The following is a 20,619-nucleotide window of genomic DNA, read 5'->3' on the forward strand; positions in this document are numbered from 1 at the left end:
CATTTAACAGGGACATTACAGTTAAACAGTTTTACACACAGTGCAACAGATGTAACATACTAGGGCTTCTAATGATAATGAGTATTTATTAAGCACATATATATTACAGCACAGTGAAATTTCTCCACATATCCCATGTTAGGTTGGAGTCAGAGCGGAGAGCCATGATACAGCACCCCTGGTGCAGAGAGGGTTAAGGGCCTTTCTCAAGGGCCCAACAGCAGCAGCTTGACAGGGCTGGGGTTTGAACCCCCGACCTTCCAATCAGTAACCCAGAGCCTTAAACGCCAAGCCACCATTGCCCTTAGCCACCTAAAGCATCATATGCTTTTATGAAAGCAAACCGTTTCTAGTAGATTTCTTTTCCTGAAAACCCATGAATCAATTTGAAAAACTGCAGTTATTATTCTGCTGTTGTGGCATACGCAAGGATTTATACTAGCTGTAGCTTTATAAATTAGAAAGGCCAGTTTAATCAGCCTGTTGGATTTACTTGTTTCACTTATAATTGGCTCAATCAAGTCAGTATGTAGATGATGTAAACCATAACAACTCTATTTAAAAAAGTGGATTTAGGTAAACAATGGTTTAAGAAGCATCAGTTCCATTAGACGCAAGGATCAAGGATCTGTGATTTAAAAACAAACAACAATTTTATCTTTTACTTGTATTGCACAGAGTATAGTTTACTGCCTGTGTGCTTTTTGGAAATGTATTATGGATGAAGAATGTGTTTGCAACACAGCTGCCTGTTGCCATCGTGATTAATTCCTGTTGCTTGCTTAACCTGATTAGCTTGTGTATTTTAACCTTGCTCAAAGATGCTGCGAGTTTGGTGATGTAGGTTATTACTCCCATTCTAAACAACTAGTTATCTATTACACTATATTTTGACCTGACCCATGATTACTTAACCTTATATAACTTTATAGCCATTTTTCTCACAGAAACACACAGAGAACTTTATTAGAATATTCTTAGTCTATAATAATTGCGTGATGAGCTCAGACACTTTACTAGATTAGTAGTTCTGCTATCATAGTCGTTGCACTTTATTCAGGGAAACACCAAACCTTTAGTTTTGTTCTCTTATGCTAGGTCATTAGCATCCATTTAATATGATGTAGCAAGCATATGTCTTATTAATTCCTGAAACAGTTTGATCATTAATCAGAAACTAAGCCTACTGGAGGGTGTTCTCCCAACTTTAATGGATGAAATCATTTAAATTTCAAGGTCAATCCTACATCTAAAACCGTGCACTCGGACATGGATATTTGCACTGAAATGTCTCAAATTACATGTTTATATTTTGTATTAAACTGAAATGAAAGATCAGTGAACAGCAGCCTTTATACGAATTCTCACCTATGTAACAATTTTAATAAAATATTGCCAATTTTAGACATTGCACTAGAATATACTAGCTACGAATAAATCCTCCAACTCAGTGATGTAACATTCTATTATGGTGACATTATAGAATACTCCTACCATAATACCATGTTAGCATTATTGTATCTGAAATGCTAATACCAGAGATGATAACTGTACTGTATATGAAATAATTTCATAAAGACATTTAAGATCTTATTTTATTTATTATTTATTTTTTATTATCCGTATTGCTCAAATTTTCTTAAGATTTTACAGTGTGTTTTCACAAATGTATTTGTGCCATCTTAGGACAAGGAAATGTATTTTTTTTTACATCACATTACAGATGAGGTCAGAGTTTCAGTTTGATTTCTTGGCACACAGAAAAGGAAAGCTCTGATCACAGGGAATGTCATTCCAGTCCCGCTGCGCTGCAGACAGAAATAAATATTAAAATAATTAAATAATGTTGTGAAAAAATTCATTTGAAACACCAATCACTGAAGTTCATTGAAGGTACATTAAAACAAAAAACAAAAACAAACAAACAAATAAAAAAAACAGACAAACAACACAGCTACATGAGGTTTCTAGACCCACTTACTGCCCCAGTTCATATGCACACAGCACTCTCCATTTCGAAAATTTGGCTCATTTTGATTCCACTTGGTGAACGTCACTTTGGTGCCATCAGACCAAAACCACTCATTCTTCTGCAATGTTATAAAGGGACCGTTTATTAGTAGAGATAGAACAAATCCGATACCCAAATGATTTCTGTGAAAACATACTGGATATCAGATCCCATAAGAACTGGAATTGAACACGGAAAAGGAACTAGAAATGTATACATATCAAGAGCCTTGAGTTATTCTTTTGTTACGATTGGTTTTACTATAATAATACTTTAAACTTTATTATATTTACAATCCTCATCCAAACAAGTGTTTTTTGCATGAAACACCACGAAGTGCGTCAGTTAAAAAAAAACAACATAACTTTTGAAAGCTTTAAACGTACAAGCTTTATCAACATTATTTTACCTTCTGACAGTCAGACAGGCCAAGCCAAGTTGGGGGCTCCACGGGGTCAAATGCACGGATAAGGGCCTTGGCCATCAGATAGTCGTTCTGACTGTGCACTGACATCAAGTTTGCGTTGAATTTCAGACAGTGTTTCTAGAAAGGAGAGAAGACTCAATGGCATCACTGCACATTCAATAACTGCGCTTATTATTAGTAATTCTCCTATTAATATACTCTATTTCCATATCCAAAGCCTACATGAAACTGCATAATTTATTTCATAGTTCACTCTAAAACCCAATGAATGCATCTACATTTATGATATTACTTCTTCTTCTGCAGGCTAAAGTCTAACACAGTATATGAAATAGGTGTATACGACAACTGCAACGGATTATACTTTGTGAAGTAGATTTAAATTTAATTATTCATTAATCATTATTCATTACACACAATCATCCATAATAATTATTGACCTGAATTCCCTTTTAAATAATTTAAACATTGGCCTATCTGTTGAAATTAAGTGCAAATCCTCCTTTGCCAGCCTCCCTGAGAATATTACAGAGTGTTCTAGGGACAATCCCAGAAAGTTTGTCTTATACAAACTAAAAAATCCCTATTTGGCAAACCTCCTGTTATGAGACTGTAAGTGAATGTTATGGGAACATTCCCGGAATGTTAGGTTGTAGTTGCAAATAATAATACCTAATAATACTTAAATAATAGTAAGTAATATCAATCTTTGGCAAATGTTCCATGCCAGATGTCATATGACCATAATCATAGAAGAACACTGTGTTTTAAAGTTCAGAATATTTTGGGAACAGTGCTGACTTTATTAACAATAGCAGAATGACCCCTGTACAGTACGTTTTGAAAATGGCTAAAAAAAAATAAAACAAAATTGCACTGCTAAAAGGAGAGATTAAAAGTGCTGTGCTCAAATAAAGTGCAAACGTTGAAAAAAAAAAATTAGTCAAGTAGCAAGATATTTCAAAATTCAACACTAAATATCACTGAGCTCTGAAATTCTCATGTGCATTACTTCATCTGATCTGGTGAGTCTTAAAACTTATCTGTAGACAGTATTCTGACAGAGAACCCAGTTGTGAAAAGCAGAATTAAATAAAAGCTTGCCAGGGAGTGCACTTTATAAATGACGTTTACATCTCTAGTTATTCATTTGACAGATACATTTATACGCCAAGCATCTTGTGTTAAAGAACCGACAGTGATAAACGTAGAGGAAGTTAGTTTTATGAAGCATGAGTAAACATGAGCGCTGGTGCTACGTGATGCAATTAATACATTATAGAGTAGTACGAATAACTGCAAACACATGTTTATCTCAAAGCTGAAAGTGTAGTAAAATGCTATACAATATACACACCTTATCAAACCAGATGCGCATCAGAGTGATCTTAGTAGATCTCTAGAGGTTTTTTTTATTTCTTAACTTTGTGAGAAATGTGGTTTACCTCAGCAGAGATCCATTTCATGGGCTGAGCAACATGCAGGAAGCAGCATCTGCCGTAGGTCACGCATCCTGATGGACAGTAAGGCGAGCATGAATGTCCTTTCAAAGAAAAATACTCATTTTCAGGGTCTGTATGTTGCAAGGAATCTAAAATAATAATAATAATAATCATAATATAATACTAGCCTTTTTTTTTTTTTTTTTTTGCACAATTCTATTAAAATTCCAACTCTACATTTGACCTTTCACCCAATCATTCCACTTAGACGCTGGAAAATGGACAGAAAAAGAAGGTTAGTATTTTTCTATACAGGCTTGTTGTGCTGAAAGTGTCAGTTAGATTTCTCAACTTGACCTTAAACAAGGACAAAGAAAAAAGTTTTCATTTCTCCCCAGTCATGTGATTATCAGTTAGATGATATGTGTATGATCTCTGCTCTACAGAAAGAATCAGGAAGGATGTAGGACTCTGTATACTGTTACCAGTCTAAACAGCATTTCTCAATTAATAAACTGATACTTCAGGATATAAAACTTACCAAAAGCTGTTGAACGTCAACAATTATACATTTAAAACCTGTTTGCAGTATGTGGTGTGTCTGCTATACAAGTCACAGTGTAAGTTGTTATTATAGAAATGATAATGTATGCACGTTTGCTTTTAATATTCACCTGTGAGAGGAACACCAACACGTTCTGACCAATCAGAATCGAGTATTGAACAGCACTGTGGTATACAGTAAGCTATGTTATCATAAGCCTGACTTTTGCTAGGGTTTTTGAACTTTCAGTTCTTTAGAAATCTCTTATATAAAACTTAGCTAATTCATATATATATATATATATATATATATATATATATATATGAACATTGTGTAGTGTTAATTCATTTAACAGGGACATTACAGTTAAACAGTTTTACACACAGTGCAACAGATGTAACATACTAGGGCTTCTAATGATAATGAGTATTTATTAAGCACATATATATTACAGCACAGTGAAATTTCTCCACATATCCCATGTTAGGTTGGAGTCAGAGCAGAGAGCCATGATACAGCACCCCTGGTGCAGAGAGGGTTAAGGGCCTTTCTCAAGGGCCCAACAGCAGCAGCTTGGCAGGGCTGGGGTTTGAACCCCCGACCTTCCAATCAGTAACCCAGAGCCTTAAATGCCAAGCCACCATTGCCCTTAGCCACCTAAAGCATCATATGCTTTTATGAAAGCAAACCGTTTCTAGTAGATTTCTTTTCCTGAAAACCCATGAATCAATTTGAAAAACTGCAGTTATTATTCTGCTGTTGTGGCATACGCAAGGATTTATACTAGCTGTAGCTTTATAAATTAGAAAGGCCAGTTTAATCAGCCTGTTGGATTTACTTGTTTCACTTATAATTGGCTCAATCAAGTCAGTATGTAGATGATGTAAACCATAACAACTCTATTTAAAAAAGTGGATTTAGGTAAACAATGGTTTAAGAAGCATCAGTTCCATTAGACGCAAGGATCAAGGATCTGTGATTTAAAAACAAACAACAATTTTATCTTTTACTTGTATTGCACAGAGTATAGTTTACTGCCTGTGTGCTTTTTGGAAATGTATTATGGATGAAGAATGTGTTTGCAACACAGCTGCCTGTTGCCATCGTGATTAATTCCTGTTGCTTGCTTAACCTGATTAGCTTGTGTATTTTAACCTTGCTCAAAGATGCTGCGAGTTTGGTGATGTAGGTTATTACTCCCATTCTAAACAACTAGTTATCTATTACACTATATTTTGACCTGACCCATGATTACTTAACCTTATATAACTTTATAGCCATTTTTCTCACAGAAACACACAGAGAACTTTATTAGAATATTCTTAGTCTATAATAATTGCGTGATGAGCTCAGACACTTTACTAGATTAGTAGTTCTGCTATCATAGTCGTTGCACTTTATTCAGGGAAACACCAAACCTTTAGTTTTGTTCTCTTATGCTAGGTCATTAGCATCCATTTAATATGATGTAGCAAGCATATGTCTTATTAATTCCTGAAACAGTTTGATCATTAATCAGAAACTAAGCCTACTGGAGGGTGTTCTCCCAACTTTAATGGATGAAATCATTTAAATTTCAAGGTCAATCCTACATCTAAAACCGTGCACTCGGACATGGATATTTGCACTGAAATGTCTCAAATTACATGTTTATATTTTGTATTAAACTGAAATGAAAGATCAGTGAACAGCAGCCTTTATACGAATTCTCACCTATGTAACAATTTTAATAAAATATTGCCAATTTTAGACATTGCACTAGAATATACTAGCTACGAGTAAATCCTCCAACTCAGTGATGTAACATTCTATTATGGTGACATTATAGAATACTCCTACCATAATACCATGTTAGCATTATTGTATCTGAAATGCTAATACCAGAGATGATAACTGTACTGTATATGAAATAATTTCATAAAGACATTTAAGATCTTATTTTATTTATTATTTATTTTTTATTATCCGTATTGCTCAAATTTTCTTAAGATTTTACAGTGTGTTTTCACAAATGTATTTGTGCCATCTTAGGACAAGGAAATGTATTTTTTTTTACATCACATTACAGATGAGGTCAGAGTTTCAGTTTTATTTCTTGGCACACAGAAAAGGAAAGCTCTGATCACAGGGAATGTCATTCCAGTCCCGCTGCGCTGCAGACAGAAATGAATATTAAAATAATTAAATAATGTTGTGAAAAAATTCATTTGAAACACCAATCACTGAAGTTCATTGAAGGTACATTAAAACAAAAAACAAAAACAAACAAACAAATAAAAAAAACAGACAAACAACACAGCTACATGAGGTTTCTAGACCCACTTACTGCCCCAGTTCATATGCACACAGCACTCTCCATTTCGAAAATTTGGCTCATTTTGATTCCACTTGGTGAACGTCACTTTGGTGCCATCAGACCAAAACCACTCATTCTTCTGCAATGTTATAAAGGGACCGTTTATTAGTAGAGATAGATTAAATCCGATACCCAAATGATTTCTGTGAAAACATACTGGATATCAGATCCCATAAGAACTGGAATTGAACACGGAAAAGGAACTAGAAATGTATACATATCAAGAGCCTTGAGTTATTCTTTTGTCACGATTGGTTTTACTATAATAATACTTTAAACTTTATTATATTTACAATCCTCATCCAAACAAGTGTTTTTTGCATGAAACACCATGAAGTGCGTCAGTTAAAAAAAAAAAAAACATAACTTTTGAAAGCTTTAAACGTACAAGCTTTATCAACATTATTTTACCTTCTGACAGGCAGACAGGCCAAGCCAAGTTGGGGGCTCCACGGGGTCAAATGCACGGATAAGGGCCTTGGCCATCAGATAGTCGTTCTGACTGTGCACTGACATCAAGTTTGCGCTTAATTTCAGACAGTGTTTCTAGAAAGGAGAGAAGACTCACTGGCATCACTGCACATTCAATAACTGCGCTTATTATTAGTAATTCTCCTATTAATATACTCTATTTCCATATCCAAAGCCTACATGAAACTGCATAATTTATTTCATAGTTCACTCTAAAACCCAATGAATGCATCTACATTTATGATATTACTTCTTCTTCTGCAGGCTAAAGTCTAACACAGTATATGAAATAGGTGTATACGACAACTGCAATGGATTATACTTTGTGAAGTAGATTTAAATTTAATTATTCATTAATCATTATTCATTGCACACAATCATCCATAATAATTATTGACCTGAATTCCCTTTTAAATAATTTAAACATTGGCCTATCTGTTGAAATTAAGTGCAAATCCACCTTTGCCAGCCTCCCTGAGAATATTACAGAGTGTTCTAGGGACAATCCCAGAAAGTTTGTCTTATACAAACTAAAAAATCCCTATTTGGCAAACCTCCTGTTATGAGGCTGTAAGTGAATGTTATGGGAACATTCCCGAAATGTTAGGTTGTAGTTGCAAATAATAATACCTAATGATACTTAAATAATAGTAAGTAATAGCAATCTTTGGCAAATGTTCCATGCCAGATGTCATATGACCATAATCATAAAAGAACACTGTGTTTTAAAGTTCAGAATATTTTGGGAACAGTGCTGACTTTATTAACAATAGCAGAATGACCCCTGTACAGTACGTTATGAAAATGGCTAACAAAAAAATAAACAAAGGAGAACTAAATGCTAATGTTAGGGATATGTTCTCTGTTTGCAGGGTCAATAAATTAACAGTGAATACTTAATATCTAAAAAAACAAAAAACAACACACACACACACACACACACACACACACACACACTATTGTTCTAATTAAATACGAGTTTCATCACAATGAAAATTTAAAAAAATCCTGCCTAATACCAATAAATATGAATACAGTTGAATTGAAATTAATTGAACCTCAGCAGAAGCCCAGTCTATCTTTGAGCTGTGATAACTGTAGCAATATCCATTATATTTCACCCAGCCGAATGGACAGCATCCCAGGCATGTCCCCACTTCAGTTTGCTTCATGGCTTCTGAAAAGGAAATACACAAAGAGAGTAGCTTATTTATAACTTCAGTTGTAGGAAATTATAATATTTTTATTAAAAAGTCAGTACCGAGTACTGAGGAATTCTTTAAATAATGTTGCTGATTTGTGCAAGTTTGTAATTACCTTGTACAAGCTGATCAAAATAACCCTCTAGAAAAAATGAAAAAGAGAAGAGAAAAAAAGAGACGTGTCAGTAGTGCTGGTGGCTATAACGACTCTTTTACTGATTATTTTCAAGGCGTTCATTTGATTATTACCTGAAAGAGGTTTCTCCACATCAGCTTATATGGAGAGAAAACATTATTTTTAGTACATGCGTCTATGTTTATTAATTTGAATGACAAAGTAAGGTTGCAATATTAAAAACACAATTTTAAGAGTCACTAGCCCGAGCTATTGCACATGATATTTTCTTTAACAGCTACAAAAATGTCATGAATGCACAAGAATATTATAACTACATATTTTAACTAGTTATGGACAGGTTTGAAAAGCTTTAACTGTATTAATCTTAGTTACCAGAAGCTGCTGCTGCAATGGCGAGAATAAAAAGCAAAACCACTTCAGTCTGACGAGCCATAACTCTAGTTTTTCATGCACTAAAAGAAAAGCATTCATTAATTAAATTACATTCATTAAATAAACCTGGGACAGGTAACAATCCTTAAAAGTTCCTTAAAATTACACTTACCTCTAATCAGGAGACTCTTTTTGCTTGATATAAAACATGAGTGAAGTGATGGTGCTTATATAGTAATGGGAACCCCTATCACCACCACTACCAAAATAAAATGTTGATCTGAGGCTAACGCCTAAGAAGGTCATGTCATGTCACTTAGACCAGTACAGAATGTTTATCTGCATGCAGAGACACAAACATGTTCTTCTCTTCAAGGTTCATCTGCATATCTTATAAGACCCTGAAATAAAGCCTGTTTGAACTGCCTCAAACCGCTTCTCATCGGCACACAGAAGTATATCATGCTCTGCATTTCATATATATAGTAATTGTTCAGCACAAGTGCCTCAGAGCGCTCTCATTATTCTATCCTGTGTTCTTCTATCCTGTACTAACCATCTTTCTGTAATAAACCTTTTTTCCACCTCAGAGGACGCGTCTGCGAGTGTTGTCTAATTTCCACGACACTTGTTATAGATCTCCTTATCAAAACTTTCTGGCTTCATCTGACCCCACCCTGTCTAAACTATCTAAACTCTACAGTTTCAGAAGGGACACAGATAGCATCACACAGATGTGTGCATCACCGCCAAACCACAATCCAACTCAGTAAGAAAGTGAAGGCATGCCTCTAAATACAAGGCCAGATTTACTGTGAAAAGCTTCCAGTTTATTTGTATTATCTAACAGTTATACATAACTGATCCGTCAAGACTAATTTCCATTCCTTCATGAACCATGATCTGCTTTTTCAGCTGCCTAGGCTAGTAATTTCTCCACATCTAAATAACTTTCAGATCAACTTTTTGAATATAACCAGATGCTCCCAGTAACATTAAATACACAGGATATAAAGTATATATATCTTTAATGATACTTATCCAGAAACGCAATATATATATATATATATATATATATATATATATATATATATATATATATATATATATATATATATATATCATGCACAATACAACATAGTACCGTGACAAACAAATCTGTAATTATTAAAGTTATCTGTGCAATAAAGGTTCTTATCACTTACATCTTCTTGGATATCTTGATTGGACAATCCCTCTAATTTCTCCATTTGGTTATTAATAAAGTATTATCTTATCTTATCTTATCATATCCCAGGACTGTCAGTATGCCCTAGATGAACTTTTGGTCTTATTCTGAAATGATTACATGGCAAAAAATACGCCAGAAAACAACAACAACCCCAGAACTTGTAATGCCGACTGTTAAAAGTTGTAACTATTAAAAAAAAAAAAAAACACTTCATATTGATAACCACTTCATATTGATGTCTTGTTAATAGCCTTGAAGTAATCACTGATGGTTAAGCATTAAAGGTAGTTGTTGACATCATTCAGTCATGTTGTCTGGAACTTTATATAACTGGACCCTAACAATGTTTAGTTGAATTCACCTGTTCTAAGAAATAATTTTCATTGAGTGGCTAAAAGATGTAGGTTTGCTGACATCTTTGTAACTGGAAACTTGATAATGATGGTCAGAATTTTCTGAACCTTTCTACTACAGGTTTGTTACCAAACCCAGAGGTAATGCAAACGTTTAAAACAGGCAAAAATCAAACTGTGTAAATGGTCACACTTCAATTTGTCGTCTAGGCAAATTATAGTTTGCGAGGTTGTAATTTGATGATGGTCAAGTACTGGAGGGGAAGGTGGAGGTGATGTGTACACACACATATCCAGTGGAAGATTCTATAGTTACACTTTATCTGACAAGAAACTGGCAACACAATATAAATATAAAAAATGCTACCCTGGGACAGTGGTATAGGATTGGTACCAGGCCTGCCACTACTGCAAAGTAGGGCCTTTCTCCAATTACTTTTTAAAAACTTAAATCATGGAGAAATAGATTTAATAAGTTCAGGGGCTTGGATACATATGATCATTTACATCATGTGTTGCAGCTGCATTTTTCTTCATTGAGAAGAAGAATTGTCAGCTTCATCTACGCATTGATTATAAAGGCTTAAACTACAGAACTGTCGAACACTGCGATTCATTCCTGCTACTTTCACAGTCTTTAGAACAGCTAATGGGGAAAGAAATATACCCAACACTGTACCTGAGATGTTCTCAACTGATATGTTGACATGCAAATGGAAAATGTGATTTCTGTGACCAGTCATTCTTTTCAAAATGATAACCATTTAAGAAATAATTTCACAAACACCAAAGTCTAAAGTTTTTTTTTATTGCTGAAATTATGCTAAACTGGCACAGTGAGGATTTTGTAAATCCATCAGTGACAAGAAAAACTTAGTATAATAGTATTATAGTTGGTGAGGGGAAGCTGTGAGCATTTCAGTAAAGCTTCTTGGCACACACAAAGGGAAATTTCTTTTTACAGCGAATGTCATTCCAGTCCCTTTGTTCTGCAGACACAGAAAAAAAAAAAAGATTTTAAAATGACATTTTAATAAAAAATGACACACTAAACCTGAATTTATAAAATATTCGAAACACAATACAGCTACAAAAGAAATTTCTAAATCTGCTTACTGCCGTAGTTCATATGCACACAACACTCTCCAAGGAGATGATTTGGTTCTCTTGGGTTCCACTTGGTGTAAATCAATTTGGTGCCATCGGACCAAAACCACTTATATTTCTGGAAGTATGAACAGTGGACAGTCCATTACAGGCTATAATACTTGATAAAAATGCGATATTTCCTTCATCTGACTATGTTTAATTTTAAAAATGTTGTTGGATACTTAGCAAACCTCCTGACAGCTAGAAAGGCCGATCCATGTTGGATTCTCCGCGGAGTCATGAGTACGGATAAGGGCCTTGGCCATTCGATACTTGTTTTCATTGTGTATTCCTTTATAGGAATTATCACGTATGTAACAATTTTAATAAAATATTGCCAATTTTAGACATTGCACTAGAATATACTAGCTACGAATAAATCCTCCAACTCAGTGATGTAACATTCTATTATGGTGACATTATAGAATACTCCTACCATAATACCATGTTAGCATTATTGTATCTGAAATGCTAATACCAGAGATGATAACTGTACTGTATATGAAATAATTTCATAAAGACATTTAAGATCTTATTTTATTTATTATTTATTTTTTATTATTCATATTGCTCAAATTTTCTTAAGATTTTACAGTGTGTTTTCACAAATGTATTTGTGCCATCTTAGGACAAGGAAATGTATTTTTTACATCACATTACAGATGAGGTCAGAGTTTCAGTTTAATTTCTTGGCACACAGAAAAGGAAAGCTCTGATAACATGGAATGTCATTTCAGTCCCGCTGCGCTGCAGACAGAAATGAATATTAAAATAATTAAATAATGTTGTGAAAAAATTCATTTGAAACACCAATCACTGAAGTTCATTGAAGGTACATTAAAAAAAACAACAACAAAAAACAAAAAACAAAACAAACAAACAAACAACACAGCTACATGAGGTTTCTAGACCCACTTACTGCCCCAGTTCATATGCACACAGCACTCTCCATTCAGAAAATTTGGCTCAGTTGGATTCCACTTGGTGAACGTCACTTTGGTGCCATCAGACCAAAACCACTCATTCTTCTGCAATGTTATAAAGGGACCGTTTATTAGTAGAGATAGAACAAATCCGATACCCAAATGATTTCTGTGAAAACATACTGGATATCAGATCCCATAAGAACTGGAATTGAACACGGAAAAGGAACTAGAAATGTATACATATCAAGAGCCTTGAGTTATTCTTTTGTTACGATTGGTTTTACTATAATAATACTTTAAACTTTATTATATTTATAATCCTCATCCAAACAAGTGTTTTTTGCATGAAACACCATGAAGTGCGTCAGTTAAAAAAAAACAACATAACTTTTGAAAGCTTTAAACGTACAAGCTTTATCAACATTATTTTACCTTCTGACAGTCAGACAGGCCAAGCCAAGTTGGGGGCTCCACGGGGTCAAATGCACGGATAAGGGCCTTGGCCATCAGATAGTCCTTCTGACTGTGCACTGACATCAAGTTTGCGCTTAATTTCAGACAGTGTTTCTAGAAAGGAGAGAAGACTCAATGGCATCACTGCACATTCAATAACTGCGCTTATTATTAGTAATTCTCCTATTAATATACTCTATTTCCATATCCAAAGCCTACATGAAACTGCATAATTTATTTCATAGTTCACTCTAAAACCCAATGAATGCATCTACATTTATGATATTACTTCTTCTTCTGCAGGCTAAAGTCTAACACAGTATATGAAATAGGTGTATACGACAACTGCAACGGATTATACTTTGTGAAGTAGATTTAAATTTAATTATTCATTAATCATTATTCATTACACACAATCATCCATAATAATTATTGACCTGAATTCCCTTTTAAATAATTTAAACATTGGCCTATCTGTTGAAATTAAGTGCAAATCCTCCTTTGCCAGCCTCCCTGAGAATATTACAGAGTGTTCTAGGGACAATCCCAGAAAGTTTGTCTTATACAAACTAAAAAATCCCTATTTGGCAAACCTCCTGTTATGAGACTGTAAGTGAATGTTATGGGAACATTCCCGGAATGTTAGGTTGTAGTTGCAAATAATAATACCTAATAATACTTAAATAATAGTAAGTAATAGCAATCTTTGGCAAATGTTCCATGCCAGATGTCATATGACCATAATCATAGAAGAACACTGTGTTTTAAAGTTCAGAATATTTTGGGAACAGTGCTGACTTTATTAACAATAGCAGAATGACCCCTGTACAGTACGTTTTGAAAATGGCTAAAAAAAAATAAAACAAAATTGCACTGCTAAAAGGAGAGATTAAAAGTGCTGTGCTCAAATAAAGTGCAAACGTTGAAAAAAAAAAATTAGTCAAGTAGCAAGATATTTCAAAATTCAACACTAAATATCACTGAGCTCTGAAATTCTCATGTGCATTACTTCATCTGATCTGGTGAGTCTTAAAACTTATCTGTAGACAGTATTCTGACAGAGAACCCAGTTGTGAAAAGCAGAATTAAATAAAAGCTTGCCAGGGAGTGCACTTTATAAATGACGTTTACATCTCTAGTTATTCATTTGACAGATACATTTATACGCCAAGCATCTTGTGTTAAAGAACCGACAGTGATAAACGTAGAGGAAGTTAGTTTTATGAAGCATGAGTAAACATGAGCGCTGGTGCTACGTGATGCAATTAATACATTATAGAGTAGTACGAATAACTGCAAACACATGTTTATCTCAAAGCTGAAAGTGTAGTAAAATGCTATACAATATACACACCTTATCAAACCAGATGCGCATCAGAGTGATCTTAGTAGATCTCTAGAGGTTTATTTTATTTCTTAACTTTGTGAGAAATGTGGTTTACCTCAGCAGAGATCCATTTCATGGGCTGAGCAACATGCAGGAAGCAGCATCTGCCGTAGGTCACGCATCCTGATGGACAGTAAGGCGAGCATGAATGTCCTTTCAAAGAAAAATACTCATTTTCAGGGTCTGTATGTTGCAAGGAATCTAAAATAATAATATTAATAATAATCATAATATAATACTAGCCTTTTTTTTTATTTTTATTTTTGCACAATTCTATTAAAATTCCAACTCTACATTTGACCTTTCACCCAATCATTCCACTTAGACGCTGGAAAATGGACAGAAAAAGAAGGTTAGTATTTTTCTATACAGGCTTGTTGTGCTGAAAGTGTCAGTTAGATTTCTCAACTTGACCTTAAACAAGGACAAAGAAAAAAGCTTTCATTTCTCCCCAGTCATGTGATTATCAGTTAGATGATATGTGTATGATCTCTGCTCTACAGAAAGAATCAGGAAGGATGTAGGACTCTGTATACTGTTACCAGTCTAAACAGCATTTCTCAATTAATAAACTGATACTTCAGGATATAAAACTTACCAAAAGCTGTTGAACGTCAACAATTATACATTTAAAACCTGTTTGCAGTATGTGGTGTGTCTGCTATACAAGTCACAGTGTAAGTTGTTATTATAGAAATGATAATGTATGCACGTTTGCTTTTAATATTCACCTGTGAGAGGAACACCAACACGTTCTGACCAATCAGAATCGAGTATTGAACAGCACTGTGGTATACAGTAAGCTATGTTATCATAAGCCTGACTTTTGCTAGGGTTTTTGAACTTTCAGTTCTTTAGAAATCTCTTATATAAAACTTAGCTAATTCATATATATATATATATATATATATATATATGAACATTGTGTAGTGTTAATTCATTTAACAGGGACATTACAGTTAAACAGTTTTACACACAGTGCAACAGATGTAACATACTAGGGCTTCTAATGATAATGAGTATTTATTAATCACATATATATTACAGCACAGTGAAATTTCTCCACATATCCCATGTTAGGTTGGAGTCAGAGCGGAGAGCCATGATACAGCACCCCTGGTGCAGAGAGGGTTAAGGGCCTTTCTCAAGGGCCCAACAGCAGCAGCTTGGCAGGGCTGGGGTTTGAACCCCCGACCTTCCAATCAGTAACCCAGCGCCTTAAACGCCAAGCCACCATTGCCCTTAGCCACCTAAAGCATCATATGCTTTTATGAAAGCAAACCGTTTCTAGTAGATTTCTTTTCCTGAAAACCCATGAATCAATTTGAAAAACTGCAGTTATTATTCTGCTGTTGTGGCATACGCAAGGATTTATACTAGCTGTAGCTTTATAAATTAGAAAGGCCAGTTTAATCAGCCTGTTGGATTTACTTGTTTCACTTATAATTGGCTCAATCAAGTCAGTATGTAGATGATGTAAACCATAACAACTCTATTTAAAAAAGTGGATTTAGGTAAACAATGGTTTAAGAAGCATCAGTTCCATTAGACGCAAGGATCAAGGATCTGTGATTTAAAAACAAACAACAATTTTATCTTTTACTTGTATTGCACAGAGTATGGTTTACTGCCTGTGTGCTTTTTGGAAATGTATTATGGATGAAGAATGTGTTTGCAACACAGCTGCCTGTTGCCATCGTGATTAATTCCTGTTGCTTGCTTAACCTGATTAGCTTGTGTATTTTAACCTTGCTCAAAGATGCTGCGAGTTTGGTGATGTAGGTTATCACTACCATTCTAAACAACTAGTTATCTATTACACTATATTTTGACCTGACCCATGATTACTTAACCTTATATAACTTTATAGCCATTTTTCTCACAGAAACACACAGAGAACTTTATTAGAATATTCTTAGTCTATAATAATTGCGTGATGAGCTCAGACACTTTACTAGATTAGTAGTTCTGCTATCATAGTCGTTGCACTTTATTCAGGGAAACACCAAACCTTTAGTTTTGTTCTCTTATGCTAGGTCATTAGCATCCATTTAATATGATGTAGCAAGCATATGTCTTATTAATTCCTGAAACAGTTTGATCATTAATCAGAAACTAAGCCTACTGGAGGGTGTTCTCCCAACTTTAATGGATGAAATCATTTAAATTTCAAGGTCAATCCTACATCTAAAACCGTGCACTCGGACATGGATATTTGCACTGAAATGTCTCAAATTACATGTTTATATTTTGTATTAAACTGAAATGAAAGATCAGTGAACAGCAGCCTTTATACGAATTCTCACCTATGTAACAATTTTAATAAAATATTGCCAATTTTAGACATTGCACTAGAATATACTAGCTACGAATAAATCCTCCAACTCAGTGATGTAACATTCTATTATGGTGACATTATAGAATACTCCTACCATAATACCATGTTAGCATTATTGTATCTGAAATGCTAATACCAGAGATGATAACTGTACTGTATATGAAATAATTTCATAAAGACATTTAAGATCTTATTTTATTTATTATTTATTTTTTATTATCCGTATTGCTCAAATTTTCTTAAGATTTTACAGTGTGTTTTCACAAATGTATTTGTGCCATCTTAGGACAAGGAAATGCATTTTTTTTTACATCACATTACAGATGAGGTCAGAGTTTCAGTTTGATTTCTTGGCACACAGAAAAGGAAAGCTCTGATCACAGGGAATGTCATTCCAGTCCCGCTGCGCTGCAGACAGAAATGAATATTAAAATAATTAAATAATGTTGTGAAAAAATTCATTTGAAACACCAATCACTGAAGTTCATTGAAGGTACATTAAAACAAAAAACAAAAACAAACAAACAAATAAAAAAAACAGACAAACAACACAGCTACATGAGGTTTCTAGACCCACTTACTGCCCCAGTTCATATGCACACAGCACTCTCCATTTCGAAAATTTGGCTCATTTTGATTCCACTTGGTGAACGTCACTTTGGTGCCATCAGACCAAAACCACTCATTCTTCTGCAATGTTATAAAGGGACCGTTTATTAGTAGAGATAGATTAAATCCGATACCCAAATGATTTCTGTGAAAACATACTGGATATCAGATCCCATAAGAACTGGAATTGAACACGGAAAAGGAACTAGAAATGTATACATATCAAGAGCCTTGAGTTATTCTTTTGTCACGATTGGTTTTACTATAATAATACTTTAAACTTTATTATATTTACAATCCTCATCCAAACAAGTGTTTTTTGCATGAAACACCATGAAGTGCGTCAGTTAAAAAAAAACAACATAACTTTTGAAAGCTTTAAACGTACAAGCTTTATCAACATTATTTTACCTTCTGACAGGCAGACAGGCCAAGCCAAGTTGGGGGCTCCACGGGGTCAAATGCACGGATAAGGGCCTTGGCCATCAGATAGTCGTTCTGACTGTGCACTGACATCAAGTTTGCGTTGAATTTCAGACAGTGTTTCTAGAAAGGAGAGAAGACTCAATGGCATCACTGCACATTCAATAACTGCGCTTATTATTAGTAATTCTCCTATTAATATACTCTATTTCCATATCCAAAGCCTACATGAAACTGCATAATTTATTTCATAGTTCACTCTAAAACCCAATGAATGTATCTACATTTATGATATTACTTCTTCTTCTGCAGGCTAAAGTCTAACACAGTATATGAAATAGGTGTATGCGACAACTGCAATGGATTATACTTTGTGAAGTAGATTTAAATTTAATTATTCACTAATCATTATTCATTACACACAATCATCCATAATAATTATTGACCTGAATTCCCTTTTAAATAATTTAAACATTGGCCTATCTGTTGAAATTAAGTGCAAATCCACCTTTGCCAGCCTCCCTGAGAATATTAGAGAGTGTTCTAGGGACAATCCCAGAAAGTTTGTCTTATACAAACTAAAAAATCCCTATTTGGCAAACCTCCTGTTATGAGGCTGTAAGTGAATGTTATGGGAACATTCCCGAAATGTTAGGTTGTAGTTGCAAATAATAATACCTAATGATACTTAAATAATAGTAAGTAATAGCAATCTTTGGCAAATGTTCCATGCCAGATGTCATATGACCATAATCATAAAAGAACACTGTGTTTTAAAGTTCAGAATATTTTGGGAACAGTGCTGACTTTATTAACAATAGCAGAATGACCCCTGTACAGTACGTTATGAAAATGGCTAACAAAAAAATAAACAAAGGAGAACTAAATGCTAATGTTAGGGATATGTTCTCTGTTTGCAGGGTCAATAAATTAACAGTGAATACTTAATATCTAAAAAAACAAAAAACAACACACACACGCACACACACACACACACACACACACACACACACACAAACACACACACACTATTGTTCTAATTAAATACGAGTTTCATCACAATGAAAATTTAAAAAAATCCTGCCTAATACCAATAAATATGAATACAGTTGAATTGAAATTAATTGAACCTCAGCAGAAGCCCAGTCTATCTTTGAGCTGTGATAACTGTAGCAATATCCATTATATTTCACCCAGCCGAATGGACAGCATCCCAGGCATGTCCCCACTTCAGTTTGCTTCATGGCTTCTGAAAAGGAAATACACAAAGAGAGTAGCTTATTTATAACTTCAGTTGTAGGAAATTATAATATTTTTATTAAAAAGTCAGTACCGAGTACTGAGGAATTCTTTAAATAATGTTGCTGATTTGTGCAAGTTTGTAATTACCTTGTACAAGCTGATCAAAATAACCCTCTAGAAAAAATGAAAAAGAGAAGAGAAAAAAAAGAGACGTGTCAGTAGTGCTGGTGGCTATAACGACTCTTTTACTGATTATTTTCAAGGCGTTCATTTGATTATTACCTGAAAGAGGTTTCTCCACATCAGCTTATATGGAGAGAAAACATTATTTTTAGTACATGCGTCTATGTTTATTAATTTGAATGACAAAGTAAGGTTGCAATATTAAAAACACAATTTTAAGAGTCACTAGCCCGAGCTATTGCACATGATATTTTCTTTAACAGCTACAAAAATGTCATGAATGCACAAGAATATTATAACTACATATTTTAACTAGTTATGGACAGGTTTGAAAAGCTTTAACTGTATTAATCTTAGTTACCAGAAGCTGCTGCTGCAATGGCGAGAATAAGAAGCAAAACCACTTCAGTCTGACGAGCCATAACTCTAGTTTTTCATGCACTAAAAGAAAAGCATTCATTAATTAAATTACATTCATTAAATAAACCTGGGACAGGTAACAATCCTTAAAAGTTCCTTAAAATGACACTTACCTCTAATCAGGAGACTCTTTTTGCTTGATATAAAACATGAGTGAAGTGATGGCGCTTATATAGTAATGGGAACCCCTATCACCACCACTACCAAAATAAAATGTTGATCTGAGGCTAACGCCTAAGAAGGTCATGTCATGTCACTTAGACCAGTACAGAATGTTTATCTGCATGCAGAGACACAAACATGTTCTTCTCTTCAAGGTTCATCTGCATATCTTATAAGACCCTGAAATAAAGCCTGTTTGAACTGCCTCAAACCGCTTCTCATCGGCACACAGAAGTATATCATGCTCTGCATTTCATATATATAGTAATTGTTCAGCACAAGTGCCTCAGAGCGCTCTCATTATTCTATCCTGTGTTCTTCTATCCTGTACTAACCATCTTTCTGTAATAAACCTTTTTTCCACCTCAGAGGACGCGTCTGCGAGTGTTGTCTAATTTCCACGACACTTGTTATAGATCTCCTTATCAAAACTTTCTGGCTTCATCTGACCCCACCCTGTCTAAACTATCTAAACTCTACAGTTTCAGAAGGGACACAGATAGCATCACACAGATGTGTGCATCACCGCCAAACCACAATCCAACTCAGTAAGAAAGTGAAGGCATGCCTCTAAATACAAGGCCAGATTTACTGTAAAAAGCTTCCAGTTTATTTGAATTATCTAACAGTTATACATAACTGATCCGTCAAGACTAATTTCCATTCCTTCATGAACCATGATCTGCTTTTTCAGCTGCCTAGGCTAGTAATTTCTCCACATCTAAATAACTTTCAGATCTACTTTTTGAATATAACCAGATGCTCCCAGTAACATTAAA

At 34.5% G+C, this 20,619-nt stretch overlaps 2 protein-coding genes across 7 annotated transcripts; both read right to left on the bottom strand.

Moving 5' to 3' along the window:
- Positions 1 to 1,577: 1,577 nt before the first annotated feature.
- Positions 1,578 to 9,883, bottom strand: LOC128610410 (lactose-binding lectin l-2-like). Of its 4 annotated transcripts, none has more exons than XM_053629714.1 (8): positions 9,137 to 9,768; positions 8,965 to 9,044; positions 8,703 to 8,726; positions 8,569 to 8,595; positions 8,310 to 8,428; positions 2,421 to 2,555; positions 1,982 to 2,090; positions 1,578 to 1,808 (listed from the first exon to the last, which is right to left on the bottom strand). In XM_053629714.1, exons 2-8 carry the CDS (start codon positions 9,023 to 9,025, stop codon positions 1,738 to 1,740), a joined length of 546 nt encoding a protein of 181 aa, XP_053485689.1. In that variant the 5' UTR covers positions 9,026 to 9,044; positions 9,137 to 9,768; the 3' UTR covers positions 1,578 to 1,737. The 4 variants fall into 4 exon arrangements, with proteins under 4 accessions (XP_053485689.1, XP_053485690.1, XP_053485692.1 ...); XM_053629716.1 differs by lacking the exons at positions 1,578 to 1,808; positions 1,982 to 2,090; positions 2,421 to 2,555 and adding exons at positions 6,347 to 6,577; positions 6,751 to 6,859; positions 7,192 to 7,326 and having other exon boundaries at positions 9,137 to 9,771; XM_053629715.1 differs by lacking the exon at positions 9,137 to 9,768 and having other exon boundaries at positions 8,965 to 9,079.
- A 1,781-nt stretch (positions 9,884 to 11,664) lies between these two features.
- LOC128610409 (lactose-binding lectin l-2-like) lies at positions 11,665 to 20,595 on the bottom strand. 3 transcript variants are annotated; one of them, XR_008386351.1, is made up of 8 exons: positions 19,792 to 20,591; positions 19,620 to 19,699; positions 19,358 to 19,381; positions 19,223 to 19,249; positions 18,964 to 19,082; positions 13,056 to 13,190; positions 11,889 to 12,725; positions 11,665 to 11,773 (listed from the first exon to the last, which is right to left on the bottom strand). XR_008386351.1 is itself a non-coding variant. In XM_053629712.1 (8 exons), exons 2-8 carry the CDS (start codon positions 19,678 to 19,680, stop codon positions 17,139 to 17,141), a joined length of 546 nt encoding a protein of 181 aa, XP_053485687.1. In that variant the 5' UTR covers positions 19,681 to 19,699; positions 19,792 to 20,553; the 3' UTR covers positions 16,979 to 17,138. The 3 variants fall into 3 exon arrangements, 2 of the variants coding, with proteins under 2 accessions (XP_053485688.1, XP_053485687.1); XM_053629712.1 differs by lacking the exons at positions 11,665 to 11,773; positions 11,889 to 12,725; positions 13,056 to 13,190 and adding exons at positions 16,979 to 17,209; positions 17,383 to 17,491; positions 17,822 to 17,956 and having other exon boundaries at positions 19,792 to 20,553; XM_053629713.1 differs by lacking the exon at positions 11,665 to 11,773 and having other exon boundaries at positions 12,712 to 12,789; positions 19,792 to 20,595.
- Positions 20,596 to 20,619: the final 24 nt, after the last annotated feature.

The sequence above is a fragment of the Ictalurus furcatus genome, chromosome 7 (genome assembly GCF_023375685.1).
Source record: "Ictalurus furcatus strain D&B chromosome 7, Billie_1.0, whole genome shotgun sequence".
Lineage (NCBI taxonomy): Eukaryota > Metazoa > Chordata > Actinopteri > Siluriformes > Ictaluridae > Ictalurus > Ictalurus furcatus.

What these genes read in the sequence shown, in the direction of transcription:
- LOC128610410 (XM_053629714.1), bottom strand. Translation starts at nt 9,025, where the DNA reads ATGGCTCGTCAGACTGAAGTGGTTTTGCTTTTTATTCTCGCCATTGCA. An exon ending in CATTGCAGCAGCAGCTTCTG is followed by an intron (nt 8,727 to 8,964) that starts GTAACTAAGATT and finishes TCTCCATATAAG; the next exon opens with CTGATGTGGAGAAACCTCTT. An exon ending in GCCTGTCTGACTGTCAGAAG is followed by an intron (nt 2,091 to 2,420) that starts GTAAAATAATGT and finishes ATAACATTGCAG; the next exon opens with AAGAATGAGTGGTTTTGGTC.
- LOC128610409 (XM_053629712.1), bottom strand. Translation starts at nt 19,680, where the DNA reads ATGGCTCGTCAGACTGAAGTGGTTTTGCTTCTTATTCTCGCCATTGCA. An exon ending in TGTGGAGAAACCTCTTTCAG is followed by an intron (nt 19,250 to 19,357) that starts GTAATAATCAAA and finishes CATTTTTTCTAG; the next exon opens with AGGGTTATTTTGATCAGCTT. An exon ending in TAGACTGGGCTTCTGCTGAG is followed by an intron (nt 17,957 to 18,963) that starts GTTCAATTAATT and finishes TCTCCTTTCTAG; the next exon opens with AAACACTGTCTGAAATTCAA.